Raw genomic sequence first — 22,220 nt, forward strand, 5'->3', positions numbered from 1 at the left:
CAGTGGGGCCAGGACAAAGCCTGGTGGTACCCCACTTGAAACACTCTTCCAATTGGATTTTGCAACCATTTATGTTATGGTTACCCCAATGACCATGGGAAAAAAATACAAAACGGACTAGCTCTCGGGTGATGGAAACTAAGGTCGACCGTGACCTGAACCTGACCCAACACTTACAGTAGCCGGGGGATGTACCTACGATGCCCTAGACACCACGCGCCAGCCGGAGATCTAACTACCCCTATAAGAGGAACATACAGGCCTGCCTTACCTCCAGTGAGGAACCCCAAAAGATGATAGTAGGCCCCCACAGATATTGACGGTGAGTTCAGAGGAAATGACATACGTAGGATGAACAGCAGATTTAGCACAGTGAGGTCCGCTTACTAGATAGCAGAAGGACAGGAAAGAGTTACTTCACGGTCGACCTAAAAATCACTATTCAAAAACACCATCCAGAAATTACTTTAAACTCCAGTGACAACTCATGCCACTGGAGTAGTAATTTTCTGTCCACAAGAGCTTCCAGCACTGAAGAGTCACATTGCAGATAGCTGGACAAAAATAGCAAAACAAGAAACAAAATTCAACTTAGCTGAACTGGAACTTGAGGCAGGTGAATGCAACAGAATGCTACTAGCACATTGCTGGCCGGCATGTGACTAACAGCCAAGCAGCCTTAAATAGGAAACTCCCCAAGAGGGTGGCGACAGGTAATCAGAGATGGAGGAAGGCACATAAGAGACACTACCATAACAGACCACCGGGGGAGCCCACAAACCGAATTCACAACAGTACCCCCCCCTTAAGGAGGGGGCACCGAACCCTCACCAGAACCACCAGGGCGACCTGGATGAGCACTATGAAATGCACGAACCAAATCGAGAGCATGAACATCGGATGCTGTCACCCAAGAATTATCCTCCTGGCCATAACCTTTCCACTTAACCAGATACTGAAGTTTCCGTCTGGAAACACGGGAGTCCAAGATCTTTTCCACCACATACTCCAATTCACCCTCAACCAACACAGGAGCAGGTGGATCAGCAGAAGGAACAACCGGTACCTCATACCTCCGCAATAATGACCGATGGAAAACATTATGGATATTAAAAGATGCTGGGAGGTCCAAACGAAAGGACACAGGATTAAGAACCTCCAGAATCCTATAAGGGCCGATAAACCGAGGCTTAAACTTAGGAGACGAGACCTTCATAGGAACAAATCGAGAAGACAGCCACACCAGGTCCCCAACACAAAGACGAGGACCAATACGCCGATGACGATTAGTGAACTGTTGAGTCTTCTCCTGGGACAACTTCAGATTGTCCACAACCTGTCCCCAAATCTGATGCATCCTATCAACCACAGCATCCACTCCAGGACAATCCGAAGACTCCAATTGACCGGACGAAAACCGAGGGTGAAACCCTGAATTACAAAAAAATGGAGAAACCAAAGTGGCAGAACTAGCCCGATTGTTAAGGGCAAACTCTGCCAATGGCAAAAAGTCAAGCCAATCATCCTGATCAGCGGACACAAAACACCTCAAGTAAGTCTCCAAGGTCTGATTAGTACGCTCAGTCTGGCCATTAGTCTGAGGATGGAATGCAGATGAAAAAGACAAATCGATACCCATCCTGGCACAGAACGTCCGCCAAAATCTAGACACAAACTGAGTACCCCTGTCAGACACTATATTCTCAGGAATACCATGCAAACGCACCACATTCTGAAAAAATAGAGGAACCAACTCAGAGGAGGAGGGCAATTTGGGTAAAGGTACCAAATGAACCATCTTGGAAAAACGGTCACAAATCACCCAGATGACAGACATCCTACGAGAAACCGGAAGGTCAGAAATAAAGTCCATAGAGATGTGCGTCCAAGGCCTCTTAGGAATAGGCAAGGGCAACAACAACCCACTGGCCCTAGAACAGCAGGGCTTGGCCCGAGCACAAACATCACAAGACTGCACAAACATGCGCACATCTCGAGACAAAGAAGGCCACCAGAAGGACCTAGACACCAAATCCCTGGTGCCAAAAATTCCAGGATGACCTGTCAACGCGGAAGAATGAACCTCCGAGATAACTCTACTGGTCCAATCATCAGGGACAAACAGTCTACCAGGCGGACAGCGATCAGGCCTATCCACCTGAAACTCCTGCAAAGAACGCCGCAGGTCTGGGGAGACAGCTGACAATATCACCCCATCCTTCAGGATGCCGGTAGGTTCGGAATCACCAGGCGAGTCAGGCTCAAAACTCCTAGAGAGGGCATCCGCCTTCACATTCTTGGACCCAGGCAGATATGACACCACAAAGTTAAATCGGGAGAAAAACAACGACCAGCGCGCCTGTCTAGGATTCAGACGCCTGGCCGACTCAAGATAAATTAGATTCTTGTGGTCAGTGAGGACCACCACCTGGTGTCTAGCACCCTCAAGCCAATGACGCCACTCCTCAAACGCCCACTTCATGGCCAGAAGTTCCCGATTTCCCACATCATAATTTCGCTCAGCGGGCGAAAACTTTCGGGAGAAAAACGCACATGGTCTCATTACTGAGCAGTCAGGATCTTTCTGCGACAAAACTGCACCTGCTCCGATCTCCGAAGCATCCACCTCAACCTGGAACGGAAGTAACACATCAGGTTGGCGCAACACAGGAGCGGAAGAAAAGCGGCGCTTAAGCTCTTGAAAGGCCTCCACAGCCGCAGAGGACCAATTAGCAACATCAGCACCCTTTTTGGTCAAATCAGTCAAAGGTTTAGCAATGGCAGAAAAACCCGCTATAAATCGGCGATAGAAATTAGCAAAACCCAAGAACTTTTGCAGACTCTTCAAAGAAGTAGGTTGCATCCAATCACAAATAGCCTGGACCTTGACAGGGTCCATCTCCATAGATGAAGGGGAAAAAATATATCCCAAAAAGGAAATTCTCTGAACTCCAAAACTACACTTTGAGCCCTTTACAAAAAGAGAATTAGCTCGCAAAACCTGAAAAACTCTCCTGACCTGTTGAACGTGAGATTCCCAGTCCTCCGAAAAAACAAGAATATCATCCAAATACACAATCATAAACTTATCCAGATATTCACGGAAAATATCGTGCATAAAGGACTGAAAAACGGAAGGAGCATTTGCGAGACCGAAAGGCATTACCAAATACTCAAAATGGCCTTCAGGCGTATTAAATGCGGTCTTCCACTCATCCCCCTGCTTAATCCGGACCAAATTATACGCACCACGTAGATCGATCTTAGTGAACCACTTAGCCCCCTTTATACGAGCAAACAGATCAGTCAGTAAAGGTAACGGGTACTGGTATTTAACTGTAATCTTATTCAAAAGTCGATAGTCGATACAAGGTCTCAATGAACCATCCTTTTTACCTACAAAGAAAAATCCTGCCCCTAGTGGAGACAACGAGGGGCGAATATGACCCTTTTCCAAGGATTCTCTGATATACTCCCGCATAGCAGTATGTTCAGGTACAGACAAATTAAACAAGCGACCCTTAGGAAACTTACTACCGGGGATCAATTCAATAGCGCAGTCACACTCTCTGTGGGGAGGGAGAGAATCAACTTTAGGCTCTTGAAAGACATCATAAAAATCTGACAGAAATGCTGGGATCTCAGAGGGAGTAGATGAAGAAATAGGAACCAAAGGTGCATCCCCATGAATACCCCGACATCCCCAGCTCAACACAGACATAGATTTCCAGTCCAAGACGGGATTATGAATCTGTAACCATGGTAATCCAAGCACTAAGACATCATGTAGGTTATATAATACAAGGAAACGAATAATCTCCTGATGGTCTGGGGTAAGACGCATAGTCACTTGTGTCCAATATTGTGGTTTATTGCTAGCCAAAGGTGTAGAATCAATACCCTTCAGGGGAATAGAAACTTCCAACGGCTCCAAATCAAACCCACAACGCTTGGCAAAGGACCAATCCATGAGACTCAGAGCGGCGCCAGAATCCACATAAGCATTCACAGTCACAGATGATAAGGTACAAATCAATGTCACGGACAAAAGAAATTTTGACTGCAAGGTACCTGTAGAAAAAGATTTATCAACCTTTTTATCAACCTTATTTATACGTTTAGAGCATGCTGATATAACATGAGTTGGATCTCCACAGTAGAAGCACAATCCATTTTTGCGCCTGTAATTTTGACGTTCGCCTCTAGACAAAACACGATCGCATTGCATATGCTCCAATGCCTTTTCAGAGGTCACCGCCAAATGGTGCACAGGTCTTTGCTCAGAAGACACCGCCATATGGTGCACAGGTTTTTGCTCAGAAGATACCGCCATATGGTGCACAGATTCTTCCTCAGAAGACCCCGCCATATGGTGCACAGATTTGCGCTCCCGCAAACGCCGATCAATCTGGATAGCCAATTTCATGGCATCATTCAGACCTGTAGGCACAGGGAACCCCACCATGACATCCTTCACGGCATCAGAGAGACCTTCTCTGAAATTAGCTGCTAAAGCGCACTCATTCCATTTAGTAAGCACCGACCATTTACGGAATTTCTGGCAGTATATCTCAGCTTCATCTTGCCCTTGGGAAAGAGCTATCAAGGCTTTCTCAGCCAAAATCTCCAAATTAGGTTCTTCATAAAGCAACCCCAAAGCCTGAAAAAACGCATCTACATTTAACAACGCAGGATCCCCTGGCGATAATGCAAATGCCCAACTTTGTGGGTCGCCGCGCAGTAGAGAGATAACAATTTTAACTTGTTGAGTCTGATCACCAGCAGAGTGAGATCTCAGAGACAAAAACAATTTGCAATTTTCTCTGAAACTCAAAAACCGGGATCTGTCTCCGGTAAAGTATTCAGGCAGAGGAATCTTAGGTTCAGACATTGGAGCACGTATAACAAAATCTTGTAGGTTCTGTACTTTTGTCGCAAGGTTATTCAAACCCGCAACTAAACTCTGTGGATCCATGTTTCAAATGGGTGTAACCCAAGCATTCAGAGATTAAGAGGAGAGGAGAAAAAAAAAAGGCTGAAGACTGCAGTTTAAGCAAGGAATACAAATGATCAAACTAAGGTGCACTTTCAAACACAGAAAAAAAAAAAACCTTTTCTTCTCCTTCCTACTTTAGTGCATATTTTAACACATAGATTTTTTACAGGCCGGCCAAACTGTTATGGTTACCCCAATGACCATGGGAAAAAAATACAAAACGGACTAGCTCTCGGGTGATGGAAACTAAGGTCGACCGTGACCTGAACCTGACCCAACACTTACAGTAGCCGGGGGATGTACCTACGATGCCCTAGACACCACGCGCCAGCCGGAGATCTAACTACCCCTATAAGAGGAACATACAGGCCTGCCTTACCTCCAGTGAGGAACCCCAAAAGATGATAGTAGGCCCCCACAGATATTGACGGTGAGTTCAGAGGAAATGACATACGTAGGATGAACAGCAGATTTAGCACAGTGAGGTCCGCTTACTAGATAGCAGAAGGACAGGAAAGAGTTACTTCACGGTCGACCTAAAAATCACTATTCAAAAACACCATCCAGAAATTACTTTAAACTCCAGTGACAACTCATGCCACTGGAGTAGTAATTTTCTGTCCACAAGAGCTTCCAGCACTGAAGAGTCACATTGCAGATAGCTGGACAAAAATAGCAAAACAAGAAACAAAATTCAACTTAGCTGAACTGGAACTTGAGGCAGGTGAATGCAACAGAATGCTACTAGCACATTGCTGGCCGGCATGTGACTAACAGCCAAGCAGCCTTAAATAGGAAACTCCCCAAGAGGGTGGCGACAGGTAATCAGAGATGGAGGAAGGCACATAAGAGACACTACCATAACAGACCACCGGGGGAGCCCACAAACCGAATTCACAACACATTTATCACCACTTTTTCAGTACGATCACTGAGCCAGTTATGAATCCACCTAAGTGTAGCCTTGTCAATCCCATACTTGATCATTTTTTCAATAAGGATAGTATGAGATACTTTACCAAATGTATTGCTGAAGTCAAGATATACTATATCTACTCCATTTCCCTGATCCACTCAGTCAGTGATTCCATTATAGAAGGAAATTAGATTAGTGTAGCATGAATTGTTTGCTGCAAACCCATGCTGGCTGATTAATTACTGTATTCTTATCCAAGTACTTACATACATGTTGTTTGATAATTTGTTCAAAGATCTTTCCTCGTAGAGAAGTAAAGCTCCCTGCTCTGTAATTTCCTGGCTCCATCATCTTTCCTTTTTGAAGATACGAACATTTGCCCTTCTGCAATCTTCTGGGACTTATCCTGCTCTCAAGGATTTTCAAAGATTCTGGCTAGTAGTTCTGCAATTTCCTCTACTAATATTACTAATTACTCTTAAGGTACCTTCACATTAAGCGACGCTGCAGCGATAGCGACAGCGATGCCGATCGCTGCAGCGTCGCTGTTTGGTCGCTGGAGAGCTGTCACACAGACCGCTCTCCAGCGACCAACGATGCCGAGGTCCCCGGGTAACCAGGGTAAGCATCGGGTTGCTAAGCGCAGGGCCGCGCTTAGTAACCCGATGTTTACCCTGGTTACCAGCGTAAAAGTTAAAAAAACAAACAGCACATACTCACCAGCGCGTCCCCCAGCCTCTGCTTCCTGACACTGACTGAGCTCCGGCCCTAACAGTCACCACTAACGTCACCGCTGTGCTTTCACTTTCAGTTTAGGGCCGGCGCTCAGTCAGTGTCAGGAAGCAGAGGCTGGGGGACGCGCTGGTGAGTATGTACTGTTTGTTTTTTTAACTTTTACGCTGGTAACCAGGGTAAACATCGGGTTACTAAGCGCGGCCCTGCGCTTAGTAACCCGATGTTTACCCTGGTTACCAGTGTAAAATATCGCTGGTATCCTTGCTTTTGCTGTCAAACACGGCGATACACGGCGACCTAGCGACCAAATAAAGTGCAGACCTTCTAGCAGCGACCAGCAATTTCACAGCGGGATCCAGATCGCTGCTGCGTGTCAAATACAGCGATATCGCTATCCAGGTCGCTGCAACGTCACGGATCGCTGGCGATATCGCCTAGTGTGACGGTACCTTTATAGTACCATAGGATGTAATTCATCTGAAACAAGAGATTTAAATTTAATTAAATTAGCTAAGTGTTCCCTCATTATCTCTCTGTTTGTAGATAGTGTGAATTCTTTTATTCCTTCGATGTCACCTTGAGGATCAGTTGATGTTACATTTGCTTTCTTAGAGAACACAGATGCAAAATAGGAATTTAAAAGTTCGGCCTTCTCAACATCATTTTTGAACACTTCCCCTTTTCATCCGGTAAAAATCCTATGGCATCTTTAACTTTTCTTTTGCTTTTGACATACCTCCAAAATCCTGTTTTACTGTTTTTGGTCTCCCTTGCAAGCCTCATTTAATTACTGTCTTTAGCTCTTCTAACGCTTGCCCTGCATTCCCTGAAACCAGCATTATATTCAACTTTAAATATGCCTCACCTCTTTACATTTAATATACATTTATTTTTTATTTTTTAACAAGTGCTTAAGTTTTTTTGTTCATCCATCATGGTCTCTTTAAATGCTTCTAATTTTTCTTTTTGGGATTGTTACTGATTATCCAATGAGAATCCAGTGATATGGTAGCTTTATTCTTTGGGTAAGATTTATCTTTTGCCGCTTTTACACAATGAAATCTATTTTATAGAAAAAAATATATTTTTGTATCGTTTTATACTTAAAGCTTTAAATTTTTTTATTTTTCCACTAATTTTTTTTTACATTTTTTTAGTTTTATACTTTGTCCCATTATGGGACTTTGACTTTAAAGGGAACCTGTCAGCAGCATTGTGCACAGTAACTTACAGTGTCAAGTCGGCGCTGTTATGCTGATCAAAATGATAACTTTGTTGCTGAAATCCATCTTGTGGATATTTTTTAATCTTTATTTTCAGTTTTGTGTTAATGATATGTTCGTCCTCTGGAGCGGGCCTGGAGGGGGTCTTTATGTGGTGCTCTACTTAAGGTACCGTCACATTAAGCGACACTGCAGCGATATCGACAACGATGCCGATCGCTGTAGCGTCGCTATGTGGTCGCTGGAGAGCTGTCACACAGACAGCTCTCCAGCGACCAACGATGCCGAAGTCCCCGGGTAACCAGGGTAAACATCGGGTTACTAAGCGCAGGGCCGCGCTTAGTAACCGATGTTTACCCCTGGTTACCAGTGTAAATGTAAAAAAAACAAACACTACATACTTACATTGCCGTGTCTGTCGCGTCCCTCGCCTTCAGCTTCCCTGCACTGTGTAAGCGCCGGCCCTAAAGCACAGCGGTGACGTCACCGCTGTGCTTTGCTTTACGGCCGGCACTGACACATTCAGTGCAGGAAGCTCTGAGCAGCAGTGCGGACGCTGGGGGACGTGACAGACATCAGAGGGTGAGTATGTAGTGGGGTTTTTTTTACTTTTACAATGGTAACCAGGGTAAATATCGGGTTACTAAGCGTGGCCCTGCACTTAGTAACCCGATATTTACCCTGGTTACCATTGTAAAACATTGCTGGCATCGTTGCTTTTGCTGTCAAACACGACGATACACGCCGATCTGACCACCAAATAAAGTTCTGGACTTTCAGCAATGACCAGCGATATCACAGCGGGATCCAGATCGCTGCTGCGTGTCAAACACAACGATATCTCTATCCAGGACGCTGCAACGTCACGGATCGTTGTCGTTCTCATTGCAAAGTCGTTTAATGTGAAGGTACCTTTAGCTATTGATAATGCAGACTGACAGGTCACTGATCCTTCACTGCCCACTAGTTTGCATAATGAATACCTGTAGATAGTGAAGAAAAAAATAAAAAACGCTCTTACAGGCAGGTGCCAGCTGTGGCACCTGCACGGCAGCATAATCGTATGTTTAGTGTTGTGAATTCTGCTCTTGGGCTCCCTCCGGTGGTTGTTAGTGATAGTGCAGCTGTCTTGGGCTAGTAATCCTGGGCAGGTGTTTCTGCTGATTGCAGCTCTTCTGGTATTTAGGTGTGCAGGATCCATTACTCCTGGCCAGTTGTCCATTGTTCTTGGAGGGATTGTATCTCTCTCTGGTTCCTCATGCCCTGCTGCCAATTCAACTAAGATAAGTGTCTGGTTTTTTGTCTCTGTGCACACATGCAGTGTGCTTTGCAATTCAGTGCAATATATTGTGTTTTTGTCCAGCTTAGACTTTGTTTGGATTTTTCAGTCATGCTGGATTCTCAGGAGATGCAGATATACTTTCTATGTCTTTAGTTAGATGTAGAATATTTGTATTTTCTGCTGTGGATATTTTTAGGATTTTAATACTGACCGCTTAGAATTCTGTCCTATCCTTTTCTATTTAGCTAGAAGTGCCTCTTTTGCTAAATCCTGTTTTTCTGCCTGTGTGTCTTTCCTCTTATACTCACAGTCAATATTTGTGGGGGGCTGCCTATCCTTTGGGGTTCTGCTCTGAGGCAAGATAGAATTCCCATTTCCATCTATAGGGGTATTTAGTCCTCCGGCTGTGTCGAGGTGTCTAGGACATGTTAGGTACATCCCACGGCTACTTCTAGTTGCGGTGTTAGTTTAGGGTTTGCGGTCAGTACAGGTACCACCTACTCCTGAGAAAGTCTCTCATGCGGCTCCAAGGTCACCGGATCATAACAGTTTAGTGTCCAGTTAATAAGTACTCTTAATGTTAATGAGCAAGTTTAAAATAAAAAAGAATTAAAAAATAGGAGATCGCCGAGAGCTGCTACTGTCCAGGCGCGGGCGGTGTTATCTTGGAGGAGGAAATTTTTTTCCTTCTCCAGCCAAATGGTGCCGCCAGCGCCTGCGCAATAGTAGCTATCAGATCTCTATATATACCAATAGCTGTTATTGCGCAGGTGCGGAGGCTACTTCTAGTTGCGGTGTTAGTTTAGGGTTTAGTCTCTCATGCGGCTCCAAGGTCACCGGATCATAACAGTACAACTGGCCAACAATGAGTTAAATGCATCTCAGAAGAAGGGAAGAAAGGTGTTGAGCCATTTTTTTTCTGTAGTCTGTTCTGTCTTTTCTTCCCTCTTTTCCTCTGGGTGACTGAGGAGTTTTGTGCTAGCATGGATGTTCAGGGATTAGTTTCTCGTGTAGACCAGCTTGCTGCTAGGGTACAGGGTATTTCTGATTATATTGTTCAGACTCCGCTTTTAGAGCCTAGGATTCCTACTCCTGATTTGTTTTTTGGGGACAGGTCCAAATTTTTGAGTTTTAAAAACAACTGTAAACTGTTTTTTGCTCTGAAGCCTCGTTCCTCTGGTGATCCCATTCAGCAGGTTAAAATTGTCATCTCCTTGCTGCATGGCGACCCTCAGGATTGGGCATTTTCCCTGGAATCTGGGAATCCGGCCTTGCTTAATGTAGATGCCTTCTTTCAGGCTCTAGGATTATTATATGATGAACCAAATTCTGTAGATCAAGCAGAGAAGACCTTGTTGGCCCTGTCTCAGGGTCAAGAAGCGGCAGAATTGTATTGTCAGAAATTTAGAAAATGGTCTGTGCTGACTAAATGGAATAAAGATGCTTTGGTGGCAATTTTCAGAAAGGGCCTTTCTGAATCTGTTAAAGATGTTATGGTGGGGTTTCCCACGCCTGTTGGTCTGAGTGATTCTATGTCTTTGGCCATTCAGATTGATCGGCGCTTGTGGGAGTGCAGAACTGTGCGCTGTGGCGTTGTCCTCAGAGCAGATGCCTGAGCCTATGCAGTGTGATAGGATTCTGTCTAGAACGGAACAACAAGGATTCAGACGTCAGAATAGGTTGTGTTTTTATTGTGGCGATGCTTCTCATGTCATTTCAGTCTGCCCAAAGCGTACAAAGAGAATCGCTAGTTCAGTTACCATCGGAACTGTACAACCTAAATTTCTGTTATCTGTGACCTTGATCTGCTCATTGTCGTCATTTTCTGTCATGGCGTTTGTGGATTCAGGCGCCGCTTTGAACTTAATGGACTTTGAATTTGCCAGGCGTTGTGGTTTTCCCTTGCAGTCTTTGCAGAACCCTATTCCTTTAAGGGGCATTGATGCTACACCTTTGGCTAAAAATAAACCCCAGTTTTGGACACAGGTGACCATGTGCATGGCGCCAGCCCATCAGGAAGATTGTCGTTTTCTGGTGTTGCATAATTTGCATGATGCTATTGTGCTGGGTTTTCCATGGTTGCAGATACATAATCCTGTGTTGGATTGGAAGTCTATGTCTGTGACTAGTTGGGGTTGTCAGGGGGTTCATAATGACGTTCCTTTAATGTCAATCTCCTCTTCCTCCTCTTCTGAAGTTCCAGAGTTTTTGTCTGATTTTCAGGATGTATTCGATGAGCCCAAGTCCAGTTCCCTTCCACCGCATAGGGACTGTGATTGTGCTATTGACTTGATTCCAGGCTGTAAGTTTCCTAAGGGCCGGCTTTTCAAGCTGTCTGTGCCTGAACATACCGCCATGCGGAGTTATGTTAAGGAGTCTTTGGAGAAAGGGCATATTCGGCCATCTTCTTCACAGTTGGGAGCGGGATTTTTTTTTGTTGCTAAGAAGGATGGCTCCTTGAGACCCTGTATTGATTATCGCCTCTTGAATAAGATCACGGTCAAGTTTCAATACCCTTTACCTTTGCTTTCCGATTTGTTTGCCAGGATTAAGGGGGCTAGTTGGTTTACTAAGATTGACCTTCGGGGGGCATATAATCTTGTTCGTATTAAGCAGGGTGACGAATGGAAAACTGCGTTTAATACGCCCGAAGGACATTTTGAATATCTTGTGATGCCATTCGGGCTCTCTAATGCTCCATCTGTTTTTCAGTCCTTCATGCATGATATCTTCCGGAATTATCTTGATAAATTCATGATTGTATAATTGGATGACATCTTAATTTTTTCCGATGATTGGGAGTCTCATGTGAAACAGGTCAGGATGGTATTTCAGATCCTTTGTGATAATGCTTTGTTTGTGAAGGGGTCTAAGTGTCTCTTTGGAGTGCAGAAGGTTTCTTTTTTGGGCTTCATTTTTTCTCCCTCATCTATAGAGATGGATCCGGTTAAGGTTCAGGCCATTCATGATTGGATTCAGCCCACATCCGTGAAGTGCCTTGAGAAATTTTTGGGCTTTGCTAGTTTTTATTGCCGTTTCATTGCTAACTTCTCCAGTGTAGTTAAACCCCTGACCGATTTGACGAAGAAAGCCGCTGATGTAACGAATTGGTCCTCTGTGGCTGTCTCTACCTTTCAGGAGCTTAAACGCCGATTTACTTCTGCCCCGGTGTTGCGTCAGCCAGATGTTTCTCTTCTGTTTCAGGTTGAGGTTGACGCTTCTGAGATTGGGGCAGGGGCCGTTTTGTCTCAGAGGAATTCTGATGGTTCCTTGATGAAACCGTGTGCCTTCTTTTCCCGTAAGTTTTCGCCTGCTGAACGCAATTATGATGTCGGCAATCGGGAGTTGTTGGCTATGAAGTGGGCGTTTGAGGAGTGGCGACATTGGCTTGAGGGAGCCAAGCACCGTATTGTGGTCTTGACTGATCATAAAAATCTGATTTACCTCGAATCTGCCAAACAGCTGAATCCTAGACAGGCTCGATGGTCCCTGTTTTTCTCCCGTTTTGATTTCGTGGTCTCGTATCTTCCAGGTTCTAAGAATATTAAGGCTGATGCCCTTTCTAGGAGTTTTTTGCCTGATTCTCCTGAGGTACTTGAGCCGGTCGGCATTCTGAAGGAAGGGGTGGTTTTTTCTGCTATTTCCCCTGATTTGCGACGGGTTCTGCAGGAATTTCAGGCTGACAAACCGCTGTCCAGTGGGGAAACTGTTTGTTCCTGATAGATGGACTAGTAGAGTGATTTCTGAGGTTCATTGTTCTGTGTTGGCTGGCCATCCTGGTATTTTTGGTACCAGAGATTTGGTTGGTAGGTCCTTTTGGTGGCCTTCTTTGTCGAGTGATGTGCGTTCTTTTGTGCAGTCCTGTGGGACTTGTGCGCGGGCCAAGCCTTGTTGCTCCCGTGCTAGTAGGTTGCTTTTGCCTTTGCCGGTCCCTGAGAGGCCCTGGACGCATATTTCTATGGATTTTATTTCAGATCTTCCGGTTTCCCAGAGGATGTCGGTTATCTGGGTGGTTTGTGACCGGTTCTCTAAGATGGTTCATTTGGTGCCTTTGCCTAAATTGCCTTCCTCTTCTGATTTGGTTCCGTTGTTTTTTCAGCATGTGGTTCGTTTGCATGGTATTCCGGAGAATATTGTGTCCGACAGAGGTTCCCAGTTTGTTTCTAGGTTTTGGCGGGCCTTTTGTGCTAGGCTGGGCATTGATTTGTCTTTTTCTTCCGCATTTCATCCGCAGACAAATGGCCAGACCGAGCGAACTAATCAGACTTTGGAAACTTATTTGAGATGCTTTGTGTCTGCTGATCAGGATGATTGGGTGGCTTTCTTGCCATTGGCCGAGTTTGCCCTTAATAATCGGGCTAGTTCAGCTACCTTGGTTTCGCCCTTCTTTTGTAATTTTGGTTTTCATCCTCGTTTTTCTTCAGGGCAGGTTGAGCCTTCTGATTGTCCTGGTGTGGATTCTGTGGTTGACAGGTTGCAGCAGATTTGGGCTCATGTGGTGGACAATTTGGTTTTGTTTCAGGAGGAGGCTCAGCGTTTTGCCAACCGTCGTCGGTGTGTTGGTTCCCGGCTTCGGGTTGGGGATTTGGTCTGGTTGTCTTCCCGTCATGTTCCTATGAAGATTTCTTCCCCTAAGTTTAAGCCTCGGTTTATTGGTCCTTATAGGATTTCTGAGATTATCAATCCGGTGTCTTTTCGTTTGGCCCTTCCGGCCTCTTTTGCCATCCATAATGTTTTCCATAGATCTTTATTGCGGAAATATGTGGTGCCCATTGTTCCCTCTGCTCTGTTGATCCTCCTGCTCCTGTGTTGGTTGATGGGGAGTTGGAGTATGTGGTTGAGAAAATTTTGGATTCTCGCTTTTCGAGGCGGAGGCTTCAGTACCTTGTCAAATGGAAGGGTTATGGCCAGGAGGATAATTCTTGGGTTTTTGCCTCTGATGTCCATGCTGCTGATTTGGTCCGTGCCTTTCATCTGGCTCGTCCTGATCGGCCTGGGGGCTCTGGTGAGGGTTCGGTGACCCCTCTTCAAGGGGGGGGGTACTGTTGTGAATTCTGCTCTTGGGCCCCCTCCGGTGGTTGTTAGTGATAGTGCAGCTGTCTTGGGCTAGTAATCCTGGGCAGGTGTTTCTGCTGATTGCAGCTCTTCTGGTATTTAGGTGTGCAGGATCCATTACTCCTGGCCAGTTGTCCATTGTTCTTGGAGGGATTGTATCTCTCTCTGGTTCCTCATGCCCTGCTGCCAATTCAACTAAGATAAGTGTCTGGTTTTTTGTATCTGTGCACACATGCAGTGTGCTTTGCAATTCAGTGCAATTTATTGTGTTTTTGTCCAGCTTAGACTTTGTTTGGATTTTTCAGTCATGCTGGATTCTCAGGAGATGCAGATATATTTTCTATGTCTTTAGTTAGATGTAGAATATTTGTATTTTCTGCTGTGGATATTTTTAGGATTTTAATACTGACCGCTTAGAATTCTGTCCTATCCTTTTCTATTTAGCTAGAAGTGTCTCTTTTGCTAAATCCTGTTTTTCTGCCTGTGTGTGTCTTTCCTCTTATACTCACAGTCAATATTTGTGGGGGGCTGCCTATCCTTTGGGGTTCTGCTCTGAGGCAAGATAGAATTCCCATTTCCATCTATAGGGGTATTTAGTCCTCCGGCTGTGTCGAGGTGTCAAGGACATGTTAGGTACATCCCACGGCTACTTCTAGTTGCGGTGTTAGTTTAGGGTTTGCGGTCAGTACAGGTACCACCTACTCCTGAGAAAGTCTCTCATGCGGCTCCAAGGTCACCGGATCATAACAGTTTAGTGTCCAGTTAATAAGTACTCTTAATGTTAATGAGCAAGTTTAAAATAAAAAAGAATTAAAAAATAGGAGATCGCCGAGAGCTGCTACTGTCCAGGCGCGGGCGGTGTTATCTTGGAGGAGGACATTTTTTTCCTTCTCCAGCCAAATGGTGCCGCCAGCGCCTGCGCAATAGTAGCTATCAGATCTCTATATATACCAATAGCTGTTATTGCGCAGGTGCGGAGGCCGCCATTTTCAAATTTTTTTAAACACTTGGCAATAAAACTTTATGCCTACATTGAGCATAGTGAGGTCAGTGTCCTTATGTGGAGCTGCATTAGAGCTGCTGTCAGGGAGCTTCAGTTCATTGATGGTATTATGAATTCACAGATGTGCTGCTCAATATTGAAAGAGAAGATACTACCATCACTCCGTGTCCTTGGTAGACGTGCACTTTTCCATCATGACAATGATTCAAAACAGACATCGGTTGCACGTCTGAAGAATAACAGTGTGGAAGTGATTCAGTGGCCAAGTATCTCTCCTGATATTAACACAATTGAACAAGTATGGGAAATTCTGAAGAGACAAGTTGAGCATCACTCTCAATTGAGCATCCAGGTTCTAATGTGTAGTGCATTCTTACATTAACTAATTTGAGCAAAATATGAGATTTTGTAATGAAAGTTATATAATTAACCTAACTTTAATGTTATGGTTTAAAAAAAATGTTCTATGAAACTCAGTCATGAGATATCGATTAAAAGTTACTTATCAAAGGGAGTATACTCCATAGTCATTTATGTTGAGCACTATACATATATATATATATATATATATATATATATATATATATATATATATATACATCTACCATATAATTGTCTATGGGTCACTTCCATCTGTTTGTCTGTCTGTCTGTCACGGAAATCCCACGTCGTGCCCCCTCCCTACTCCTCCCCCAGTCAGCGCCCACATAGCGTTAACCGGACTGCCTTACACCATGGCATAACGCGGTGTAAGGCAGTCCGTTAACGCTGCCATTATCCCTCTGTGTGACCAACCTTTTACTATTGATGCTGCCTATGCAGCATCAATAGTAAAAACATATAATGTTAAAAATAATAAAAAAAATAAAAAAATCATTATATACTCACCCTCCGACGGCCCCCGGATCCAGCCCAGGCCTTTCCCGCTCCTCACGCGCCGCTCCAGTCCCCAGAATGCATTGCGGCAATGACCGGAGATGACGTAGCGGTCTCGCGAGACCACTACATCATCACGTATTATTGCCGCTTGGGACCGGAGCGGCGCGCGAGGAGCGGGAAAGGCCTGGGTTGGATCCGGGGGCCGTCGGAGGGTGAGTATATAACTATTTTTTATTTTAATTTTAATTCTTTTTTTAACAGGGATATGGTGCCCACATTGCTATATACTGCGTGGGCTGTGTTATATACTACGTGGGCTGTGTTATATACTACGTCGGATGTGCAATATAATACATGGCTGTGCTATATACTATGTGGGCTGTGTACTATACTATGTGGCTGTGTAATATACTACATGGCTGTGTAATATACTACGTGGGCTGTGCTATATACTGCGTGGGCTGTGTTATATACTGCGTCGGCTCTGCAATATACTGCGTCGGCTGTGCAATATACTACGTGGCTGTGCTATATACTACGTGGACTGTGCAATATACTATGTGGCTGTGCAATATACTACATGGCTGTGCAATATACTACGTGGCTGTGCAATATACTTTGTGGCTGTGCAATATACTACTTGGCTGTGCTATATACTACGTGGGCTGTGTTACATACTGCATGGGCTGTGCTATATACTACATTGGCTGTGCAATATACTATGTGGGCTATGTAATATATTACGTGGCTGTAATATACTGCGTGGGCTGCGCTATATACTGCGTGGGCTGGGTTATATACTGTATCGGCTGTGCAACATACTACGTGGCTGTGCTATATACTATGTGGGCTGTGTAATATACAATGTAGCTGTGTTATATACTACGTGGCTGTGCAATATACTACATGGTGTGCAATACACTACGTGGCTGTGCTATATACTATGTGGCTGTGCTATATACTATGTAGGACTACGTGCCTGTGTTATATACTGCAAGGGCTGTGTTATATACTATGTCGCTGTGCTATACACTATGTGGGCTGTGTAATATACTACGTGGCTGTGTAATACACTGCGTGGGCTGTGCAATATACTACGTGGCTGTGCTATATACGTGGCTGTGCTATACACGTGGCTGTGCTATATAATACGTGGCTGTGCTATATACTATGTGGGCTGTGCAATATACTACGTGGGCTGTGCAATATAATATGTGGCTGTGCAATATACTACGTGGGCTGTGCAATATACTACATGGCTGTGCAATATACTACGTGGGCTGTGCAATATACTGCGTGGGCTGTGCAATATACTGCGTGGGCTGTGCAATATGCTACGTGGGCTGTGCTACATACTACATGGCTGTGCAATATACTACGTGGGCTGTGTTATATACTACGTGGCTGTGTTATACACTACGTGGGCTGTGTTATATAGTGCATAGACTGTTATATACTACGTGAGCTTTGTTATATACTACGTGGCTGTGCTATACACTATGTGGCCGGCCGTCAATCAGCGACAGGCGCACTCTGGCCGCGAACTGGTGTGGGATTTGAACCATGCTTCGCTAATTGGTCGCAGCCGGCCGAATCCTGTGTATTCAATGTATTATTCTAAATTCTTCATAATCTTCATAAATAAACTACATACATATTCTAGAATACCCGATGCGTTAGAATCGGGCCACCATCTAGTATATATATATATATATAGCTGTGAAAAAAATGTAGTCAGGTGTGGGAAAAATGAGAGTGCCTGTAGCTTATTTTTTATCAATTAACCAAGTGCAAAGTGAATGACCAAGTGAATGACCAAATGAGAAACCTAAATCAAATAATCAATATTTGACATAAAAACAACATTAATTCTTCTAGGTTCGGTTTCACAAAGTCATGAACTTTGTAGAATTATAGTGTGATGCAGAAGTAACCAATTATACCAAACACATGATAATGATTATTATCTTCATATGTTGGCTGAAACACAATCATTAACTGTAAAAGAAATAGCTGTGTTTGAAGCTCAAGCATGTAAAGAAGAACAATCAAACTGTGCTATAAAGTTGAAATTGTGGGACAGTTTCATGTCACAGGTCATGCACAATGTCTAGACTAAGCACAGCACAAGACACAAGGTAATTATACTGCATCAGCAACATCTCTCCCAGGCAAAAATTTCACACCAGGCTGGGGTTTCCAGTGTGCTGTTCAAGAATGTTTTACAGAACTACAAGAAATAGGACCATAGACGCAGTCATCATGTTTACTTTCCCTCAAAATTAGGAATCCAGCGGTGTTATTAGCTCAGACCTTGCAGCAACCAGCCAGACCCAGCTACACTCATCTGCTGTTTAGGAGAGTATGGCCAGAAGTTGTCTTCATGGAAAAATTGCAGCCAAAAAGTCATACATCCAGCACTGAATGAAACAAGGCCAAGTGACTCAAGTATGCTCAAAACTATACGAGAAAAATTCCAGCAAGTTCTTTGAAAGGATGAAGTCAAAATGTTATATATTTGGCTGTAATAGAAGAAAATGTGTCTACTGAAGAGCTGGCTGAAAAGCTGTATAATAATTAGTGTCTGCAGGTAACAGTGAAGCATGGTGGAGGTTTGAATAGCTTGGGGCTATATTTCAGCAAACATATTTGGGGTTTTGGTCAATTTAAGATACTTATCCAGTCAAGCAGTTCCATGTGGGAAGCATCTGATTGGCTCCAAATTTATTCTGCAACAGGACAATGACTCCAAACATACAGCCAATGTCATAAATATCTATCTTTAGTGTAAAGAAGAACAAGGAGTCCTGGAAGTGATGATAAGACCTCACAGAGCCAACATCATCAAGTCTGTCTAGGATTACAGGAAGATAGAGACAAATTGGCAGAAGCCTACATTCACAGATCTGTGGTTAGTTCTCCAAGATGTTTGCAACAACATCCACGTCAAGTTCCATCAAGGACCATGTGCAAATGGAGCTAGAAAAATTTATGACGGTCGCAGCAAATATTAATTTGATTCAAATTTCTCTTTTGTTCATTCACTTTATATTTTGGTAATTGATAAAAATGAACTATTAACACTTCTAATTTTGAAAGCATTCAAACTTTACAGCATTTGTGTCACACCTGGCTAAAAGTCCCATAAATTAACTTGAAATGGAAAGAACATACAATCCTTTAGTAGTTTCAGCCATAAAAGTAGGAAGAACAGGGGTTCGATAATGTTAAGGCTACTTTCACACTAGCGTCGGGACGACGTTCCCGACGCTAGCGTTGTCTCCGCCGCACAACGGGGGCAGTGGATGCATTTTTCCAGCGCATCCGCTGCCCCATTGTGAGGTGCGGGGAAGTGCAGGGAGGTGGGGGCGGAGTTCCGGCCGCGCATGCGCGGTCGGAAAAAGCGGACCGTCGGGAGCAAAAAACTTTACATGTAGCGTTTTTTGCTCCTGACGGTCTGCCACTGCACGACGCATCCGTCGCACGACGGGTGCGACGTGTGGCAATCCGTCACAATGCGTCGCTTAATGTTAATCAATGGCGAAAAAACGCATCCTGCAAACACTTTTGCAGGATGCGTTTTTTTGGCAAAACGACGCATTGTGACGGAATGCAGTTAACGCTAGTGTGAAAGTAGCCTTACTGTAACCCGCAGTATCTCTCAATACTACTTATTTTTAGATATTTGCACAAAACAAGGCTCTGCAGATTTCTTCTTCATGCTTTATAAATTAGCATGATAATACCAAAGAAAATCCAGGGTGTTAAATACAGTACAATCTGACATAATAAATACAATGGTAACCTGAATAAGTTCATGGGAAGACAGGTTAATGGGGGATTTTGTGCAAGTTGCGGGGGTGACTACAAAAACATGAGACATGATGACACAAATTCACTATGTCACACTTTTTTTCTTCAAGGGCTAATAAAATATATAAGGGTGTGCTAAGCCCGGTATCATTACTTTTATATTACATTGTATGCCAAAACTGTTTTATAAACATGATATTATATCCTAGAGGTCATCGGACGCATTCTTTTATACTGCATGATACATATACCTATATGCTATGTATAAGGCAAAAGCATAGTAATACAGGCAATCACATACTTCTTCAGTGGGATTTTTAGGACACCTGCGCTATACACCCTTATATAGTGTGTACTGCAGACAGAAAGCAACCTGACTTCACCTTGCTAAGTGGAAAAGTGTTCTTACACATTACCCAGTCACAATTATTTAGTGTTTATTATTAATTCATGAATAAATTAGATTGATTTAATTTTGCCAATGTGATTAATTGGGTTTAATGTTGCCCACAGTGTGTTAGATAGGTCAACCTGAGTTGAAGGTCTACTTTATACAGGTTTTTATGTTTATTTAAAAAAAAATCCAACCATTTATAAGATACAGTAAGCAAGTATGACAAGTGCTGAAAAACTAGAGAACAAGGAAGGAAAAGAGACATAAAGCTCAGAGGTGACAATAAAAACAACTGCTAATATGACAGTCACTAGGAGATGAGGGTCAGGAGGAAAGTCATTAAGAACACTACTGGAGCCTGAAAGGTCTTAAGGAGCAAATAATGACAGGAGACTTTATTAATAAAGCAGCCTGAGCGGTAAGAGACTGGGTGTGAAGGCACTTACCTGCCAGGGCAGCCCCACAAGTGGTGATGAAGACTGCAATGAGCACCCCTACAGAGGGCAGCCCGTTCCTGAGCACCAGTACTCCAATGAGCAGGGTCACCAGGGGCAGACATCGCTTGAATACCACGTACATAGGGAGACTGAGCCCCCGCAGAGACCACAGGGTCAGGCTGGACTGCAGGGTGGAGAGGATGGTCACCCCTGCAAACATCCGAGCCAGCTGGAGCCCATAGGGAGGCACAGAGATCTTCCCACAGCGCCGGAGCACTTCCAGGGTGAGCGCTGCAGTGGAGCTGGTCATGCACTGCACTAGGGTCAGGAAGGAGAAGTGGTACTTGCTGATGAGGAACTTGAGCAGGATGTTCAGGGAGCCGGAGAACACCCCATGTGCTACCGCCACGGAGATCCCCAGCAGGCGTCCCTTGCACAGCTGCATCCTGAGCACACGGCAGACCCTGAGCACAAGGCAGACCCCGAGCACCGAGAACACTTTCCACACACAGGGGAACCCCCTGATGTCTGCCTGAGACCAACTGTACCCAGGGATCCCCTCCAAGACACTGTGTGCTCAGCCTATGGACAGCGACTGGAGCAGCAGCAGCATCACCTCCCTATTGGAGAAGAAGAGGAGGAAAAAGTAACAACGATCAATAGGGGACAAAAAATGCACTCTGGATAGGATATGTGTCTGGAATGCCTCCCCTCCCCCACACAGGGACCTGGCTCTGACGCATTTGGACAAGGGTGCCTATGCAGATTCCACTTAGGTAATTCATTGGGAGTAGTCTGATTGCTCTTCTCATGGCTCATTTATGGACAGATTCAATGAAAAGAATAGGAAACAAATAGTACCATATGTTTGTATATAGATAGATGGATAGATAGATAAATAGATAGATATGTATATATCTATATATATAGATATATACACATTATGTTATTTGTGTATGTCATTTATATATGACATACAATATATATAGCATATTTTTTTACGTATATATACTTCGTGTGTGTATATATATATATATATATATATATATATATATACATTGCATGCTATTTGTATATATTTGTACATGTCTTGTATTTATATAGATATATTGTATATATTTGTATGTATATATACTTGATGTACATGTTTATATATATATATATTTACACGTGTATATACATACCATATACGGTATGTATTGTACTGACATGTATATATATATACGGTATTTATATTCGCAGTGTGTATATATCTATACAGTATTTATATCTTATTGATATTGGGCCCCAATGACCACTGACTAAATCAATAGGTTTCCTTTAACTGATTGCTGGCAGAGGTCACACAACAATGGCTATTGAGTGTCTATCCAATCCAATAAACTATTACCCACCAGAAAGCATTCTCACTAATGTAAGTGACTATTACCTAACCCGCGCATTCGCTTTATTAGTGGCTGCCAGTTCCAACCTGTTTTTATTATGAT

General features: G+C 43.9%; 1 protein-coding gene across 1 annotated transcript in view; it reads right to left on the reverse strand.

Annotated features, from left to right (window-relative positions):
* The window catches only part of SLC35D3 (solute carrier family 35 member D3), a 60,925-nt gene extending 39,616 nt beyond the window's left edge, over positions 1-21,309 (reverse strand). The window contains exon 1 of the mRNA XM_077289285.1: positions 20,743-21,309. Within this exon, the coding sequence (XP_077145400.1) occupies positions 20,743-21,178 (436 nt within the window). The 5' untranslated portion in view covers positions 21,179-21,309. The remainder of the gene's footprint in view (positions 1-20,742) is intronic.
* Positions 21,310-22,220: the final 911 nt, after the last annotated feature.

This window comes from Ranitomeya variabilis, chromosome 2 (assembly GCF_051348905.1).
Source record: "Ranitomeya variabilis isolate aRanVar5 chromosome 2, aRanVar5.hap1, whole genome shotgun sequence".
Taxonomy (NCBI): Eukaryota; Metazoa; Chordata; class Amphibia; order Anura; family Dendrobatidae; genus Ranitomeya; species Ranitomeya variabilis.